Source organism: Macaca fascicularis, chromosome 1 (genome assembly GCF_037993035.2).
Source record: "Macaca fascicularis isolate 582-1 chromosome 1, T2T-MFA8v1.1".
NCBI lineage: Eukaryota > Metazoa > Chordata > Mammalia > Primates > Cercopithecidae > Macaca > Macaca fascicularis.
Window position 1 is genome coordinate 102,116,352 of NC_088375.1, and position 19,866 is coordinate 102,136,217.

The 19,866-nt window shown below is 40.5% G+C and overlaps 1 protein-coding gene and 1 long non-coding RNA gene across 4 annotated transcripts in view; one reads left to right on the top strand and one right to left on the bottom strand.

Annotated features, from left to right (window-relative positions):
* PYHIN1 (pyrin and HIN domain family member 1) overlaps positions 1 to 19,866 on the bottom strand; it is a 39,385-nt gene that overhangs the window by 10,251 nt on the left and 9,268 nt on the right. For all 3 annotated transcript variants that reach the window (XM_005541320.5, XM_015455117.4, XM_074039890.1), the window contains 3 exons: positions 18,197 to 18,619; positions 16,281 to 16,469; positions 15,221 to 15,388 (listed from right to left, as the gene is read on the bottom strand). In XM_005541320.5, coding sequence (XP_005541377.3) covers positions 15,221 to 15,388; positions 16,281 to 16,469; positions 18,197 to 18,619 — 780 coding nt within the window. The remainder of the gene's footprint in view (positions 1 to 15,220; positions 15,389 to 16,280; positions 16,470 to 18,196; positions 18,620 to 19,866) is intronic.
* LOC123575526 (uncharacterized) overlaps positions 15,039 to 19,866 on the top strand; it is a 189,399-nt gene continuing 184,571 nt past the window's right edge. Inside the window, exon 1 of the long non-coding RNA XR_012434902.1 lies at positions 15,039 to 15,285. This is a non-coding gene — a long non-coding RNA (uncharacterized lncRNA). The remainder of the gene's footprint in view (positions 15,286 to 19,866) is intronic.

A 19,866-nucleotide genomic window follows, 5' to 3' on the forward strand; every position in this document is an offset into this window, starting at 1 on the left:
TTTGTCCATAAGGTATGATATTGGCTGTGGGTTTACTGGAGATGGTTCTTATTATTTTGAAGTGTGTTCATTCAATGTCTAGTGTATTTAGCGTTTTTAACATGAAGGGATGTTGCATTTTATTGGAAGCTGTTTCTGCATCGATTGAGATGATTATGTAGCATTTGATTTTAGTTCTGTTTATGTGATGAATCACATTTATTGCTTTGTGTATGTAATCTTGTATTCCAGAGATAAAGCCTACTTGACTGTGTTGAATTAGGTTTTTGATGTACTGCTGGATTTTGTTTACTTGTATTTTGTTGAGGATTTTTGCATCTGTGTTCATCAAGAATAACCACCTGAAGTTTTCTTTTTTTGTTGTGTCTCTGCCTTTTGGTATCAGGATGATGCTAACCTCATAGAATGAATTGGAGAGGAGTCCCTCCTCCTCAAATTTTGGAATAGTTTCAGTAGGAATGGTACCAACCCTTCTTTATGCATCTGATAGCATTTGGCTGTGAATCCATCTGGTCATGGGCTACTTTTAGTTGGTAGACTTTTCCTTACCGATTCAATTTCAGAACTTGTTATTGGTCTATTTAGATACTCAATTTCCTCCTGGGTTAGTCTTCAGAGGTTATATGTTTCTAGGAATTTATCCACTTCTTCTAGGTTTTATAGCTTGTGTGCATAGAGTTGATTATAGTAGTCTCTGAAGGATTGTTGTATTTCTGTGGGGTCAGTGGTAATTTCCCTTTGTCATTTCTAATTGTGTTTATTTAGATCTTGTCTCTTTTTTTAGTCTATCTAGCAATCTCTCTTATTAATTTTTTCAATAGTTGAACTCCTGGCTTTGTTGATCTTTTGTCTGTTTTTTTTTTTTTTTACATCTCAATTTCTTTTAGTTTAGCTCTGATATTGGTTATTTCTTGTGTCCTGCTAACTTGTGGATTGATTGTTCTTGTTTTTCTAGTTCTAGTTGTGATGTTAGGTTGTTAATGTGAGATCTTTTAAATTTTTTGATGTGAGTGCTTAGTGCTACAAACCTCTCTCTTAAGACTGACTTAGCAATGTCCCAGAGATTCTGATGTATTTTATTTTTGTTCTCATTAGTTTCAAAGAATTTCTTTATTTCTGCCTTCATTATTCACCCAAAAGTCATTCAGGAGAAGATTGTTTAATTTCCATGTAACTGTATGGTTGGAGCCGTTTTCTTACTATAGATTTATACTTTTATTGCACTATGTTCTGAGAAGGTGGCTAGTATGATTCTGTTTTCTTGAATTTGCTGAGGATTGTTTTATATCTGATCGTGTGGTCAATTTTAGAGTGTGTGCTATGTGGCAATAAGAAGAATGTGTGTTCCGTGGTTTTAGGTGGAGAGTTCTGTAAATGTTCATTAGGTCCATCTGGTCAAGTATTGAGTGCAGGTCCTGAATATCTTTGCTATTTCTTTTGCCTCAATGATCAATCTAATACTGCCAGTGTGGTGTTGAAGTCTCCCGCTATTATTGTATGTGAATCTAAGTCTCTTTGTGGGTCTCTGAGAACTTGTTTTATGAGTGTAGGTGCACCTGTGTTGTGTGTGTATATATTCAAGATATTTAGGTCTTCTTGTTAAATCAAAGCCTTTACCATTATGAAATGCCCTTCTTTGTCTTTTTAACTCTTTGTTGGTTTAAAGTCTGTTTTGTCTGAAATTAGGATGGCACCCTCTGTTTTTTATTTCTGCTTTCTGTTTGTTTGGTAGATTTTTCTTTGTCTCTTTATTTTGAGCTAATGGGTGTCATTGCGTGTGAGATAGGTCTCTTGAAGACAGTATACCATTGGGTCTTGCTTCTTTATCCAGCTTGCCACTCTGTGCCTTTTAAGTGGAGTGTGTAGTCTGTTTACATTAAAGGTTAATATTGACATCTGCAGATTTGATACTGTCATTGTGTTGTTAGCCGATTATTATGCAGACTTGTTTGTGTGGTTGCTTTATAGTGTCACTATTCTGTGTACTTAATTGTGTTTTTGTAGTGTCTGGTAATGTTCTTTCCTTTCCATAATTTTCAGTATCTCTTATAAGGCAGGTCTGGTGGTAACAAATTCCCTCAGCATCTGTTTGTCTAAAAGGGACCTCATTTCTTTTTTCATTTATGAAGATTTGTTTGACGGTATATGAAATTATTGACTGAAAATTATTTTTTTTAAGAATGCTGGATATAGGCCCAAAGCTCTTCTGGCTTGTCAGGCTCCTGTTGAAAGTTCTGCTGTTAGCCCGATAGGGTTCGTTTTGTAGATGACCTGCCCTTTCTTTCTAGCTGTCTTTAACATTTTAAAATTCATTTCAACCTTGGAGAAGCTTATGATTATGTGTCTTGGGGATGGTCTTTCTGTGTAGTATCTCACAGGAGTTCTCTATGTACTCTGAATTTGAAAGTTTGCCTCTCTAACAAGGTTGGGGAAGTTTTCATGGTTGATATCCTGAAATGTGTTTTAAAGGTGTTTGCTTTCTCCTTGTCTCTTTCAGGGACACCAATGAGTTCTAGACTTTGTCTCTTCACATAATCCCATATTTCTCAGAGGTTTTTTTCATTCTTTTTAGTTCCTTTTTTCTTTATTTTGTTTCTGATTGAGTTATTTCAGAAAGCCAGTCTTCTCTGAGGTTTTTTCCTTAGGTTATTTCATTCTGGTGTTAATACATGCAATTGCATTATGAAATTCTTGTAGTGTATTTTTCAGCTTTATCAGATCAATCTAGTTCTTTTTTATGATGACCATTTTTTTCTATCAGCTCCTGTATCATTTTATTGAAACCCTTAGATTTCTTGGGCTGAGTTTTAACTTTCTCTTGAATGTCAATTATCTTAATTCCTACCCATAATCTGAATTCTATTTCTGTCATTTCAGCCATTTCAGCCTGGCTAAGAACCTTTGCTGGGGAACTAGTGCAATCATTTGGAGGAAACAAGACACTCTGGCTTTCTGAATTGCCAGAGTTCTTGCACTGTTTCTTTCTTTTGAGTAGTTAGAAACCTTCTTTCCTGGATGTTTTTAGAGAGCTGAGGCTTTGTGCAGAATTTTAATTTCTAGCTAAATTCTTGTCCATGGTTACACAGGGGTCTATATTAGCAAAATATTTTTGGTGTTGAAGTTTTGGGCTGTGATCCAGTAGGTGGCGTTTAAGTGTACTGGTCAGTAGGTAGACTCTTGCTCTGCCATAGGCAAGGCATGCTCCCTCTCAGTGCTCTGAAAGTGTGGGCTCCTTTCCCACTTGAGTACTGGCTGCAGATCTTGGTTTGGCACACTGCAGCTCTGGGGTGAGCTCAGACTTTATGTTCCCTCCCCAGCTTGGAGGCTGCAGCAGAAGAAACCTTAGCAGTGGTATGGTAGAGGGCCTTTCACTTGCCTCTTGGTGGCCCACCCCAGGGAAATGAGGAGCTGCTATCAGCCAGTGCAATTGGCCTAAGATGGGGCAGCTGTGCTGGGGGTCCAAGCCAGAGGGTCCTTGTTTGGTGAAGAGCAGGGCTACGGGTGGATCACAAGAGAGATAGACTGAGTTCTTCTCCTAAGGGCAACTGCAGCTCCTCCTCAGTCTGAAGGCAGCAGGGCAGTACCACTGCAGCAGCAGTGGCACAGGGGCTTTTGGTTGCCTCTGGGAGCTGCACCTCAGAGAAATGCAGAGCCACTGCTACAGGGAATGTTCAGCGAGGAAATGGGCAGTTACATTGCTGGCCACAACTAGGGGCTCAGCTCATTGAAGAGTGGGGCACTGAGGATTCATAGGGAGAAGAGACTGTGCCTCACTGCCTGTATGGTGACTGTGGTATGCTAGAAGCGCAGGTGAAACTCTCGGGGTCTTTGTTTCTTCCTTGGACTAAGGGGATCGGGGCAGAACCACTGCTTTGGCCATTGCAGCGGGGCAGTCAGTTGCCTCTGGGACCCCCCAGGGAAACACAGAGTCACTAGCAGACATTATGCTTAGCCATGGGTGAGGCAGCTGTTCTGTAGTTCAAAGCCAGGAGCCCTGTCTGGTGAAGAGTGGGGCTGGGAGCTCATAGGGAAGAGAGACTGGACTCCTCTCCAGTGCTCGCTGTTGTGCGCTGGAGGTGCCAGCATAGTGACCAGATCTTTTGTTTCTTTCATGGCCCAAGCGCAGTTAGGGCAGTGCCACTGCAGCTGCAATGGTGGAGGAGTTGTGGGTAGTCTCTGAGATTTTCTCCTGAGACAAATGCAAAGCTGCTTTCCACTGAAGTGTTCAGGAGGGGGCAGGGTAGTTGTGTTCGACCCCTAGGCCTGAGGGCCCCACCCAGTGAGGAGAAATGTGAACAGGGACCTATGTTTACAACACTCCAGCCACTTCTCCGTGGGGTGGCTCCAATGTGCTGGGGATCCACCCATCACCAATCACTGCCCTTCCTTCAGAACCTGAAGGCAATTGATGTGAGGGCTGCAAGACAGGAAAAATGTCAGCCTAACTTTCCCGCTAGGAGTTCCATCCCAGGGAAGTATAGAGATGCTATAGTCACCATAGCCCAGGCAGGGAGTAGCTGGAGTCTGAAGTCAGGAGGTCCTGCCCAGTGAGGAGAACTGGCATCCGGAATCCACGTATAAAACAGTCTGGCCACTCTTTCATGAGGCATCTGTGCTGTGCTGGGGATCCAGCCAGTCCCTAATCACCACACACGCTCCAGGGCCTGAAGGCAGCCGTGACAATGGCTGTGAAACAGCAAAAGTGGCGGGCTGCCTCTCCCTCTGGGGGCTCCATGCCAGGGAAGTGCAGATCTGCTACCGGCCGAGGAGCCCAGGCAGGGGGGTGCCTGGAGTACTACGCTAGTGGACTTCATCCTGTGAGGTGCAGTGGAGGCGAGGCTTGCAGTCCAGTGCTGCTTAGTCCCCTGGATTTAGCTCCTTTCCTGAAGGCCTGTGGCGCAGCCTGGCCTCCCCTATTGCCAGAGCTGCAGCCGCTAATTCCAGGATACTTGGATCCAAGGCTCCAAGTGTTCCCTGTATGCCTGAGTGGCGGCTCTGCCCAGGCTCCACTTAGCTCCCCCCTCAGTCTGAAGGCTCCAGTGGGGTAGTCTCATGGGAATACCTCCTGAGCCCAGGGTGGCAAAGGTATGGGTCCACAGAGACTCTCACTCACCCACCATCTCCCTACAGTGGAGAAGCCTCCTCTGGCTTCACGCCATTCCCAGGTGAGCAATTGTCTTGTCTTACTCTTCTCTATTCTCCATGGGTAAAGCTGTTTTCTTGGTGGTTCTCAATGGTCCACCTGGATGTTCCAGTTGAAGATCTAGCATTTACTTGCTACTCTCTTCTCTCTACAAGAGTGGTGCACACTAGCTGTTTCTAGTTAGTTATCTTGTCCCTCAAAAGCAGTATCTTAAATGAAGATTTAACCTCTCATTTCCTCAGTATTTAGAAATATGAAATGTGACGACTAATAATGACATCATCAAGGCAGTGTAACGCAGAACAAATAAGAAAAGATACATAAAGTACATATAATTTACATTTAGCACACTCACTATCTTTGTAAACTTGGGGAATATTTTTAAATCCTATGTATTTCAGTTTTCTCTTATGTATAAGGCTAAGAGTAGCATTCTCATTACTGTGTTATGAAAAAGGGATGTGATAATATACATATACATATAGAATGCAGGTTTTAAAACCAGTACCCTGTAAATACTCAGAAAGTAGAATGTCATTTATGTTTGGTATTATACTCATTCTACAGGGATTTGGATGTCTACTCTGATCACTTGTGTCTTGTACTCCCTGTTTACCTTTCTTATGGAAACCCTAGATCAAACTGGTATAGAAAGTATTTTATTAAAAAAACTTCTTTATTCGTTTCTACCACTTATTGACAAAAACATCTTGAGTTATTATCTTCTCAAAAATAGTCAAATAAAACAGTCCATCACAATGGTGGAATTTGGATGAGAACATATATACTCTGGTTGACTAGTATTTTAAATTATTAAAAAAATGTTCCAGAGTAATGCTTTTCTTTACCATTCCTGGTCCTGATTCATGTCAATTTGTGTTTTTGGCTTTAGGTTAACATAACGTAAGAAATTAACGATAAGAATAGGCTGCTTCTTGTTTTAAATCCCAATCCATATACAAACTATATCAGACAAAATCTTCTGGCAAACCCACAATGAGTGGAACGAGACTTTCCTGCTCACCTAGTGAGTCATAAGTAAGTAGTTGGATACTCTTTTTTTTACAGGTGGTAGTTGGACACCCAAGAATAAATGGCTGCATGATGTGTTTAGGTATTTGAGGCCACAAAGGCATAATATTCTCCTGGGATTCCTGTGCTCTAGAGATGTTCACGTACAGCAGAATAATCTGTACAGCTTTAGCAAGGTTTGTGATTAAGATTTTGGCAGGTAAGATTTAGAAATTCCTACATAATCCCATTCAATCAATGTAAGTGAGAAAGGCATTGTTGTCTGGAGATGTTCATTTAAGTGGACATTGAAGTGGCCAAGAGAATATGGATCTGAGGCTGCAATGATTGAGCAAGGGCTCCATTCATAGCCACTTGTGCCAAGTTGGCAGAAAGACACAGGCTGCTAGCTCAAATAATACTTGAATAAACTACTGAGGCAATATAGTGAGTTAGAACTAAGAACTACAATGATAACGACAGAAACAAAACAGAGAGCTTGTACATAGGAAGCCTGTCTTCCAGAGTGTATACAAGGTGGTGGAGGTGTCTGTTGCTGGGCTTAGGGCTGGAGTGAGAAACGATTGTAAAACTAGTGATTTAATTATTTTGCTTTTCCTCCAAGTTTCCTGCCCTTTCACCATAAATACAGGCTTCTGAACCCTGAGTGCAGGTAACTACCCCATCATGTCAGAGGAAAAGGTAATCTGGAATAAGAATTGATGCACATAGCATGAACTGACCTTTTCCCTCTTGTATTTTGTTCCTCTGGGGTAAACTCTACCTACCATCTGAGCTTATGGTATAGAAAGGGGGAAAATCACTCCTTCACTCTAGTTGTTCTAAGGTTATCATGAAAAGTAAAGGGAGCTAGGAAAGCTCATAAATGAAGGACCGGAGAGAACCAACAATGGGAGGACCTCATCTAATCTGAAATGTGGGTATCTGTGGGAGTTCAGTCAGGCTGGTGGGAAAAATTTTAAGATGAAGTTATAGGACATAGACACAAATCTTCTTGGGAGGCTGGAAGGTTTTGTAAAAGTCACAAGATAGGGTTATGGCTGAAAGCAGCCTAATTCTTACCTTGAGTAAATAGCTTAAAGTGGGTACAAAGGAAGGTAGAGTAATTTATCTAAATAGCTTGTTTACTCATGTGGTCTTAAGGCCAACTTCTGATCAACTGCGGGTGCATAATCACTCTCTACTGCGGCGGGTTCGGCAACCAAATTACCCACAGGTTTGTTGACTCAAAAGCCTTTGTCAATTAAATCTGTGCTAAATAAATGCCCACAGGGCCAGCCAGTCGAGGCCGCAGCTGCTACTCTTTACAGCGCCTTCCTTGGTGTCTGTGAGGGGCCTGGACCCTTAGCTGAGGTGACAGGCAGAATATCTGTCTCAGTGTACATTATTCATCTGTCGTTGGGTCAGGGTCTGCAGGATGGACCCCTGCAGCTGGTACCCCGTGTGAGGAACACTGCAAAGGCAGTGCAACGGACCTCCCAAAAACGAAGGTGAAAAAGAACTGCACGGTCAGTGAGTCAGTAAGTCATTAGTGTCCACTTGGGATTTCCAAGTTCAGCGCCGGTGGGCCTTGTTCAGGCTAGGTTTCATCATGGGACAACAGTTATCAGCTCAACAGAAACAGTATATAAAAGTATTGAAACAGCTGCTTAAGGCTAGCAGAGCCTCAGTTTCACAGGCTCAATTAAGGGACCTAATGCAAATGGTTGTAACCCATAATCAATGGTTCTTAAAAGAAGGCATGCTAGATGTAGAGCTCTGGGAGTAAGTAGGGAGAAATCCTAAACAACATTATGCACAAGGGCAATGGGTCCCAGTAACAGCCCTAACGCTATGGGCTTTAGTTAGAGGGGCTCTGGTTAGTTACAACCAGAAGAGCCTAAAAGGGGGAAGGAGGAGGAACCGTCACCTGCCTTACCACTTCCTCTTTCCTCAGCCCCAGTATCATCAGGCCAAAATAACAAACGGGAACGGAGGTTTTGCCTGAGCTCCCTTCCTCCAATAGATGGGAAAAAAGGCAGGATATGCTCCAGGTATGGAACCCTGTCTTAAGCAAGCGGCATTAGAAGGGAGCCCTTCGCCTGCAGAGTAATGCAAGATCAACAAGGCAATCATAAACCCATTTCTTTTAACGCTTATAAAAAGATTTTAAAAAGCATTAGAGGCCAAAGTTGTGCCACCAAGCAAGCAGTAGGTAGAAAGAAAGGCTCGGCAGTGGGGAAGCTCACAAATCCGGAGCCAGCCAATGCTCCCAGGAACTCAGCCTGGGCAGCTGCCGCTACAGGAAGCCAGGCCCAGCCGCAGGAGGTAGCCTGCTGGGGAGGAGCAGGTGGCACATGTGGGAAGGTCCACCCAGCAGGCAGCAGCCGCCCTGCAGCAGCGGGAGGGAGCGGCACAGAAAACAGAAAAGAAAAGCCACACAGGCAACAGCGGCGCCTAGGCAAGCGCAAGGCAGCCACCACCCTGGGGCCCGCATGCTCAGCTCTCCAGCTCTGCAGGCGGACCACCGCAAAATTTCATGTGCTCCTTGTATACTAGCGACACCCCAGATTATAATTCTATGCTAAGATTTAAGTAAAATTTAGAAATTTAAAAAACCTCTTTCTAATAATGGCCACTGTTATCTCTCTCTTGCCCCTAACGTGACTTTCTCCAAATCCAATTTAAGTAAAACAGTAACCTCTAAAGGGAGAGAAATTACAAGAAGCCCATGAGTTAATTAAGGAGCAATTAAAAGCAAACTGCTCCCCAGTAGAAAGAAAAATTTCCTGATTGCAAGGTTATTCATTTTATGGATGATATTCTACCAACAGCCCTTGGGATGCACCCATTTTTCATCATTCCCAAAATGTCTAGTAAATGTTTTACCTACAAAAGTAGTTCACTCCCCCATACCTAGTGCTTCAATACTGTTTACTGATGGTTTGCGTAAACATGGAAAAGCGCCAGTCTGGTGGAGACCACATAATTCAATCACTCAAACTCGGTTTACCAGCACTCAGAGAGCTGAGATTGGGGCTCTGATATTGGCCTTGGAAACTTTTTCCACTCAGCCCGTCAATATCGTTAGCGATTCTGCTTACTCTATTTATTGCAGAACCTTCAGACAGCCCTAATTAAGTCCACTCTGGAGCCTGCCCTATGTGCTTTTTTTCTCTGACTTCAGCAATTGCTAGATCAATGTACACATCTTATTTTTATTACGTACATTCGAGCCCACAACTCACTGCCTAGCCCATTGGCTTATGGCCATGATCAAGCAGACCTTCAGGTTATGACATCACTGCTTGACCAAGCCACCTAATCGCATCAGTTTTTCCACCAAAATTGGAGAAACTTATCTAAGCAATTTCAATTTACCCAGAGACTGGCTAAACAGATTATCCTACAATTCCCAGATTGCCAGCTCACAGGCACATACCCTCCTTCAACAGGTGTTAACCCTAGAGGACTAGAACCTAATCAGTTATGGCAAACAGACATTACACATATCCCTGAATTTGGAAAACTAAAATATGTGCATGTATCTGTTGATACTAACACTCATCTAATTAGTGCACATGTTCTTCCTGGAAAATCCACTGGATACGTCATTAACTTTTGCATTTATGGGACGGTCCACAAAAATTAAAACTGATAATGGTCCAGCTTATGCCAGCTCACAATTTCAACAATTTTGTCACACGTAGAATATCTAACATTCCACAGGCATCCCATATAACCCCCAAGGACAAACCATAGTAGAACATGCCGACTCCACACTTAAAAATATATTCAAGAAACAAAAAAGGGGGAGTATGGGTAAATACCCTGCCACACTATTGGGACAAGCTGTAGAAAAGCACTTTGCTAAAACCTCTCTAGGCATAAAACCTTCAGTTTTATGGAAAGATGTGAACAGTAATGTATGGTGTGGTCCAAGTGAATTATTAACATGGGGAAGAGGGTATGCTTGTGTCCACACACCCTCAGGTCCTCCTTGGATTCCAGCATGACACATCAAACCATATCATGGCATGGCTAGGACCCAACCTGGCACCAGAAATGAAGGAACTAACCCTACAGGACCCGCAGCCCTGGACAATGTGGCTTCCTCAGACAACACAAGCCTCAGACGTTACCTGGGGGATGCTGAAGAGGACAACTCAGGAGGCTGAACGAATCCTGCTCTGGACACAGACACCATTCAGTTCAGATAATTTGCTTCTTGCTATGCTTTCTGTTGTACATTGCAACTCACATAGGGTATGGTTCCTTTTTTATGCTCTCACTTTGTCTGCAACCTGTACCTGCTAAACTCTACTGGGCTCATATCTTAGATCTGCCTTTCTTTCGCCCTGTCACCTGGGCAGACACTCCCTTCTCAGCCTTTAATAATGTGATTGCTTGGCTAGGAGGGTTAGATTTACACCCAGTGGGGTCTCTCAAAAATGGCACACATTGGACTAAGGTGCCAGATAACACTACGTATCACTACGTATCCACTATCCTTCCACTGTGAGTAAGTTATAAAGGTTCTAACCCTTAATGTGTACCTGCCCAAACCCAATTGTGGCTACATCATGGCAAAAGAAATGCCTTAACAGTCTTAGCTGCAGGTAGTCTCAAATTGGGTAATGCAATTAATGCCGCTTTCCCAAACATTCCTTCCTGTGCTAAAGAACAAAGCTGGGAAAGTAATGAATTCCACTTTAGCTGGGAGGTCTGTCATGGGGAACAAGCCCATAGCCTCCAACTAGGCTATTATAACATCTTAGACTGGAGCCCACACAGCTATTTGCAGGGCAGTCTTACTGATGTCCTCATCCATCATGGCAACAATCACCATTTTGTAACCTCATCCCGTTCCCCTATGATTTGAGCTGATGGGGAGATGGGTTATCCCAGACCCCAAGTAAAGTCCTTTCCACCCCATGACACTTTATGGTACCTGGGACATCTTAGCACCTCCTTTGACACCTGGCATGGGACATATCGTAATTCCAGTAACAATTTTACTATAGGCTTCACTCGTAATCACACTGATCAGTGCCTAATTTGCACTCCCCATCCATATGTTTTCCTTATGGGAACTGATATTTCCATTATACCCCAAAACTCCGCGTTTGTGATCCGGGTGCAGGGACAGGCTTGGTTTGCCTCATGTGTCACTAATTACAATATATCTAACTTAAATATTGCTAGTGTTATGATATTAAGGAGACAATCTGAGGCTTTCCTACCAGTCAATTTGACACGTGATTGGCAAGGTTCTTCTGTCCTTGCCACCTAAGAATGTCCCCTGTCCCAGGTCAGACTTAAAAGATTCATAGGCACACTTATAGCCTTTATGGTCTCAGCCATAGTCATCCTGGCAACTGCTAGTGTGGCTGTTGCATCTATTACTGAATCAGTACAAACAGCTGCTTTTGTAGGTAATATGGCCAGAAATGTGTCTAGTAAACTTCTCTTACAGCAAGGTATAAATCAAAAGATTCTTGCACTACTGCGAGCCCTCAAGGCTGCCTTAGAATATGTGGGGGAGCAACAAGATGCACTGGCATTCCGACAGCAATGAAACTGCCACTGGGGGGCATAAACACATCTGTATCATTTCTCTACCACGGAATCAATCAGTACATGGTTGGGATGAGGTGAAACAACATCTCTGGGAAAACTTTCATGACAATTTAGCAACTTAAAACTAAAATTTTAGAATAAAATTTTAAAGCATAAAATTTAAGACATAAAGCAACCTAAAACTAAAATTTTGGAATCCTTTCACCCTATAGATCCACACACCCAACAAACAGCCATATGGAAGGGTGTGCAAGATCATCTCTCCTGGTTAGAGTCCTGCTCCTGGGGGTCACTCTGACTGGAAAAGAATGCTGCTAATTATACTCATGGTTGTCTTATGTTATTTGCTAATTCTGGGATGCAAAGCCAGAATAAGAGCAATGACCGCCCTGCCCAACAGACTTGTTGCTGCACATATCTGTATGCTTCAGTCCAGAGAACCTGATGCAGAAAACACAAAAGGGGGACATGTGGTAGTTCAGTTAGGCTGGCAGAAATATTTTAAGATGAAGTTATAGGACATAGACACAAATCTTCTTGGAAGGCTGGAAGGTTTTGTAAAAGTCTCAAGATAAGGCTATGGCTGAGAGCAGCTTAATTCTTACCTTAAGTAAATAGCTTAAAGTGGTTTCAAAGGAAGGTAGTTTATCTAAATAGCGTGTTTACTCATGTGATCGTAAGATCAACCTTTGATCAATCGTGCGTGCATAATTGCTCTCTACTTGGGGGTCGGCGATCGGATTAATTACCTACAGGTGTATTGACTCAGAGCCTTTGTCAATTAAATCTGTGCTAAATAAATGCCTGCAGAGTGGAGGCTGTGGCTACTACTCTTTATAGCACCTTCCTTGGTGTCTGTGATGGGCCTGGACCCTTAGCCAAACTGACAGGCAGAATATCTGTGTCAGTATACATTATTCATCTGTTGTTGGGTCAAGGTCTGTGGGACAAACCCCCACAGGTACCAGTGAGGACTTGTCCTAGGAAGGGATTTAAGCTGGCACCTGTGGAGAGGTGGGTTAGAGAAGAGACTGGAGAAAATGATCCCAGCAAAGGAAGCAATCTATGTCAAAGCTTCTGATTTGGAAAAGACCATGGATAGTTTAAAATAAAACCTGAGGTGTGGTCATAAACAAAGTGAAAGGATGAAAGGTAACTGGAATATAGATAATGAACACGTTCTTGTATTCATCTTCCTTTATCTGGTTACATCCCCACAATCTCTCTCTACACCTGGACCAACAAAAGACAGTAATTCTCTTGAGTCAGGAATGATTTCATGAATATGTATTTTGTAAACACCAAAAGACAAAAATCTAATAGGGTCTCAAAGAATATACTTCACTAATAATGATAAATTTTATTAAAGAGATTGTATTCAGTCTGGATCAATGAGGTGCCTGTCCTGATCCAATCACCCTAGTAATTATGACGTTGTGAAGCACAGGAATGGGAAATGCAAGATAGTATCTTGTGTAAGAAACTGTATTATGTGGTTTTTGGGCGTAACTGAGAAACCTGATGCTGGAACCCATGTGGAAATGAGTTCTTCACTGCAGTTCACTGCAGACTCTGCTCTGGGGCTGAATTAGGAGATTGAGGTCAGGAGTTTGAGTGGTTGTGTCCTTAGTTGTTGGGAGGAAAATAGATTATTTTTTTCTGGTTAATAATTTTCAATATGAGCCACAACATGCTAAATATTTTATCCGTTTTAACAGGACCCTCTCTTTGTGAATGTTCTCTGGAATATCTATATAAGTGTAATTTCCCTAAATCTCCTCTTCTGCATATACAGAAACCAGAATTACAAACTTAGCTCTGAAAATGTCCGATGGGTGTTTATTAACTAAGTCTTTCTAGTCAAGGAAATACACAAATGGGCACCTGTTGTCTGTTCTTTAGATTGTAGGAAATCCAGCTCTATGTTTCTATCTATCTATGTATCTATCTATGTATCTATGTATCTATCTATCTATCTATCTATCTATCTATCTATCTATCTATCTATCTAATCACTGTGCTAGAAGGATTCTTTCAAATCCACAATTCCAGATGCAGAATTCTGCTGTTTTGTAGTCTGCATCAGTTAACCAGAATCCTCAGGGCTATCAATCATATTTAGAAATACTTAACAATCTACTTGAGCGTTTGAAGTAATTTTTTAAACATTTTTTTCCAGAAGCAAGGACATAGGTCTCCTCAATCATATAATTTTCTCTGTTTTCACTGATTTTTACCATTCATTAATAATACATTAATTTCCATTGTTCTACCACTTCTAGAATTCAGTTACCTACTATATAAAAAGCACTCTGTTATAGAGAAGAATGAGAGGACTCTAATTCTGGAGAGTGGCTTCTGTATGACTTTGTTCATTTTGGGTACCTTATTTTTGAGAAGCCCTGCAGAGCCTGGGCTATGCAAACAAACCCATTACATGATACTGTCAATTCTGAAATTTTTAAAATAAGTTGCTGACATTAGTATATCTCAACTTTAAAGCCACATATAATCATAAATTGCTCAAGTTTTACATTTCAGTAGGTCTGGATATGAATCCTGACTCTAACACTGTCTTTGAGAACTTGAAGATTTATGTCTGCATATGTCTATTTTCTTCTATGTGAATTGGGACAGAAAGTAGCATCCTCTTGATGGTTATGAAGAAGGAATGAGATAATGTACATCAGGAACAACATTTAAGATCCAACACCTAATTAAGTGCTCAAATCATAGAAATATAATTATTGTCGTTGTTACATGTTCTATGCTGGGACTTGTAGTTTTTTTCTGTTCTACAAATATATCATGTGCTACACTGACCCTATTAAGGGAAATCCCAGATCAAGAAGTATGGAAAACATCTTATATAATAAGCCTCTCTCTTCACTTCTGTGAAATTAGTAATTTACTCTTATTGACAGGAGGCCCTGTAAAAGTAAAGGGTAGAAGCACTCATCAGTTCTGCTATCTTGTATCATTGAGGACTTGCCAGAGGAAAATATTTAAGCTGGCATCTGAAATTTAAGGAAATTCTTGCCAGCGATGAGATGGGAGAAATGGATTCCCAACAATGAAATAGCATGTTTCCAAATATATACTTGGAATATTTATTTCAACTTGGAATGCTGAAAATAAATTCAGAAATAGTACCAATAAGCAAAGGGGGAAGTTGTGAAAGAAATTGGAATGTGGGTCATAACGCACTCTTTGTCTTCATCTCTGTTTGTCTGGACATTACCCCTCCCCCTCTCAGTAGGTGGAGCAACACAAGATATTAGCCCTCTTGAGGTCAGCAATCATTGCACAGATATATTTTAGATAGCAAAGACTGTGATGTGGTAGTATCTCACTGCATGCATTCAGTAAACACATGGGTGATTTAATTTTATCAAGAGATTGTGGAAGAGAAACTCTTTTAACAGTCTAATGATCCCTGTAATTTATGTTTGGGAGATATGAGGCATGGGACCCAGGAAATTGTACCTTGGTGAAGGAACTGCTGGATGGGGTTGTTGGCGGCATCTGAGGAGTCTTGGGACGGCTTTCAGGTAGGGTTGTGCCAGCCTCTGAAGGTTTTGGATGCTGACTCCGTTCCTGGGCTAGTGCCATGCTCCTGGAGTCATGGCTTCTCTGGCTTGTATTTTTGTGTATCTGAAAGTATTCATTTTTTTTGTTTAATGTTTTTTAATATTAGGGGAAGCACAACATCTTTAAATATGTGAGACTATCATCCTTTATTAAATTCTAATAGATGTCATTACCTTTAAAAATTGCCTCTATCTAATGTATTCCTCCAGGCAACTGCCAATATATTTTTTTGCTAAAATGTAAAATGATCTAACATTCTTAGTCAAATAACATCTTTATTTACTTATTTTTTAAAATGAACTCCATTTTTGTCTTTATGGCATAAGACAGATGAGAAAAGGACTACTTGTTACCTGTCTTGCATGAGTTTTTCTTACCTTTCCACATATGCCAAAGTTGTACAGAACTCACTATGCTGTTTCTCACTTTTAATATTTGTATGCAACATTTTATCTGCCTGAAGTCTTTCCAATGTCTGTCTTTACCTTGTTAAGAGCAGTAGTATCTAGTGCATACTGGTTTGTCATAATGTACAAGGAAGGCAACGGGATACAAAATGTATATCCATGATCTCATTTAATTTTCAAGCCAATCTTATGAGGAACATGTAAGCTATTTCTCTAATATCATGCACCTAAATGAGCAAAATATATACCAAGCCTATCTTACTGCAAAGAACTTGGTTTTGATAACTAACTTCAATTAGTCCTGTGCCCTCTGAATTTCTTCAAATATTTTAGTAGTTAGCACAAGTTTCATGTCTTTTTGAAGAAGATAATTAATGTCATTCTTTTAATATATTTTAATAATTTTCTCTAAGTATAAGTGCAAGGGCATCATTTGGTTTCTCATAAACTTGTAGAATTTTAAGTGTAAAACAACAGAAGTATGGTTTCCTAAAACTTAAAGCAAATGATTTTCATCTTTGGAAAACTAATATTTGTTTATTTCTCACCTGGATGAAACTATGCATTTCTGACATCAATTTTGACATATTTTCCCTCTTTCTCAGTCGAAAGCAGAAGAGTTGAAGCTTATCTCCTTTTTCACAGGGGATATCGTGGCATTCTCCTTTTCCTATTACAGTCATACTTCCTGTTTTATCCTGAATTTCATAGATTGTTGTCTTCCTATTTACAATTTTCTACAACAAAAAATTAATATCATGTTGTGAGAACATAGTAACTACTGTACATAAGGGAAAGTCTCTTGTGACAGATTAAAAACAAGATGCAAGACAGCAACTCCTAGTACTGTATCAACATACAATACATATACCTTAGTCTAGACCGTCTCACAGAGCTCTCCCTCAATATTCTTTTTGTTTAAGTCCTTAACGTTCTAAGTATTTCTTTTCTTTTTTTTTTTTTTTTTTTTTTTGAGACAGAGTCTTGCTCTGTCGCCCAGGCTGGGGTGCAGTGGCCGGATCTCAGCTCACTGCAAGCTCCGCCTCCCAGGTTTAGACCATTCTCCTGCCTCAGCCTCCCGAGTAGCTGGGACTACAGGCGCCCGCCACCTCGCCCGGCTAGTTTTTTGTATTTTTTAGTAGAGACGGGGTTTCACCGTGTTAGCCAGGATGGTCTCGATCTCCTGACCTCGTGATCCGCCCGTCTCGGCCTCCCAAAGTGCTGGGATTACAGGCTTGAGCCACCGCGCCCGGCCCGTTCTAAGTATTTCTATTACAGTTCTAGAGCAATGAGTTATCTTCCCAGTTTCAACTTCTTTCACCTCCAAGACAGCTATGCTTCCCAAAGCACCTTGATACAAAGGAACCTGAAGTCCCTGGTAGGCTTATTTGGCCTCTGCCCCATGCAAAAAGAATGGGCATCTGTTACAACTAATTGTTTGCTATGTTATGAGGAATCTGTAATAAAAAACAAGCTTTTAGTAACTATCTAATTACTTTTTTGACTTTCTCCATTTACTGAATCTCTTTCAACATCTCCCATTCCGAAATCAGGTCCTTAAGTTCAAACATTCCAATTTCTTGCTCATCAAGGCTATTACTCATCGTTCTGGATGTATATTTCTAAGGATAATTTCTTTAAGAGTGTGTACAGAAAGCAACGCTGCTAAAATAAGAGGTCATTCTAGAAAATAAATGTAACAGATTGAGAGCTGTTGATCATGTAAGAAATTACTGGAATCAATAGCCAGGTATAGACTGGTTTTCTGAGTTGGAATGTCTCATGCTAACTAGTTTCATAAATTTTGACAGTAACATATCAGAAAAATTATTCTGCTCTTTTTTTTGTGACATATCTAATATACGAGTACAGATTACTTGACTTTCCAAGTATCATCCAAATTTATATTTCTCAGTTGTTCAATACTTTTTGATGAATAGGCTTCATTTGGTCAGAACATTGTCCTACCTGTTTTCTGCAGTTGATTTCCAGGTATAATCAGTCAATTCATTTCTTGCCCTGATTGTCAAAACTGGAACTCAAGCCTCAAAGGACAATACTTTATTCAAAATGAAAATAATGTGATTTTTGCTACAATTGAGATTATAATCAAAGAAATAAGTTTACTATTATGTTTGTATGGATCTAGATCCCTCACTATCCTTGATCATTATGACTCATAATAGGTAGTCATAGCTGATGAAGTCTCAAGGTTTCTCAGTGAATGTTTTACTAAAGAACTTCAGGGTGATATTTTGGAAAGAAAAACATGGGAATGAGAACATTAATAGTTCTCCTAATCCTGGTCTTAACCTTGAAGAAGACTTTATTTACTTGTCAGTAGTTTTGAGAGAGTCCTGAGTTCTAATGTTAAGTAAATATGCAAACTTCCATTTAGCACATCAGGGGTTTTAACTTCACATGTTATTGTAGAAAATGCAACAAAACAGCTTTGATGCCTTACCGTATGTAGCATATATAATCCATATACAATATATCCTGAAGTTTGTTTGTGAAGAATATTGATCTTTGGAGTTTTCTTTGCTCTTATGATGATGTCCTTTGGAACCTCAAACATTTGGTCAGGACCAGCTTCAGATACAGAAGAGGCTTCATTCACCTCTAGGAGACTATTATGTTTAGAATAATTTGATATAATGATGATCCTTTTTTTAATGAATTTCCCCTTCAAGTTGATGTTTAAAACCTTCACATGAAAGAACTGTGTCTGCGTAGCCACTGTAGCATGAAACATTCTTCTTTGCTCATTTTCTGAGAATTCATATTTAAATATCTTTGTTGCACTTAGTACCATCACGATCATTGGGTCTTTTGGGGAAATATTTTTACTGGGAGTTGCCTGACGGTTGGCCAATGGTTTTAGGCTCTGTGCATGATAAAAAAGGAATACAAAAAAGAAATTGTTGAGTGAGGAATACAGAATTGCTCTTCAATGACCTCAAGTCACAGCATTGGGCCCCAAAACGGTTATAGATGTGTAGAGCTAGGGCCAGGATACACGGAAGGAGAGGATATCCTGAAGTAGTCTCATAGCCAGATGCAGTAATATAGGAGACCACATGGTAAAGGAAGACTCTTCTCTAAACAGAATAATCCTTAAAATGTAAGATATAATAGCAACATAAGACAAGTGGATGCTGAGCTGATTATCATGAAGTAACTTAAAATAAATTTAGGATAAAATAATGAATTGTAGTTTTACTCTTACCAGCTTAAAATGCCAGAGCATAAAAATAGACAAAATACAATTGAATAGCACTGAAAATGGTAAAGGGTATCCACCACAAACCACATACATCAGTGGTGTTTAGTTATTACCAATGTAGACAGGGCAATTTTTAGCATACAACTCATACTTTTCCTGCCTAAGATAAATACTGTTAAAGCAGGTGAGAATACCTGTGGGCTAAACCCCTCAGAATGCCCTCATCTCAGTAGGTTCAGGCTACAGACACTCTCTACAGAGTGTCATTTCCACCATTGCAGCCTTTCTCAATGTCAGGGCTCCAGGAGGTAGCATGTGGGCAGAAAACCAAGGATCAGAGTGGATTGTCTTTAATACCCTTTCTCTATAACATCCAGGTTTCCTTAAATTGCAGCAGAACACATTAATGAAGGAAAAGTTGTTCAATTTCAAGAAAAAGCACTGGAGGAATAGGTAGGCCTCATTTGCAAACCAGCAGCTCCTGAGTGGTCTGATCTGGAATACCATATACAGTGATCATCTGTGAGTGATTGGACTTTATTTGATCTGACTTTTCATCCATGCGACCCATTCAGCCTAACACAGAAAAGTCCTTTCCCAATGCAAGTTAATGAGTAACCGTAGACTCATCCATGCGAATATTAATAGTAACCAATATGCAACCTCACAAGGAGCCACATGAATACAGGACCTGCATGAAGGGGATCATAATAACTGCTCAGAGAGACATAATAGGACATTACATTGTATTACGGTATTTTCAGAAAAAATATGTGTATACATAGGAGTAAATATGAGAGGGTATATAGAGAAATGTGGCAAATTATGGATGCTGGAATTTCATGTAAATTTAATTAGGTTTGATCCGGTTTGTCTGCATTTATTCCTTTTTTTTCTGAAATAGTCTT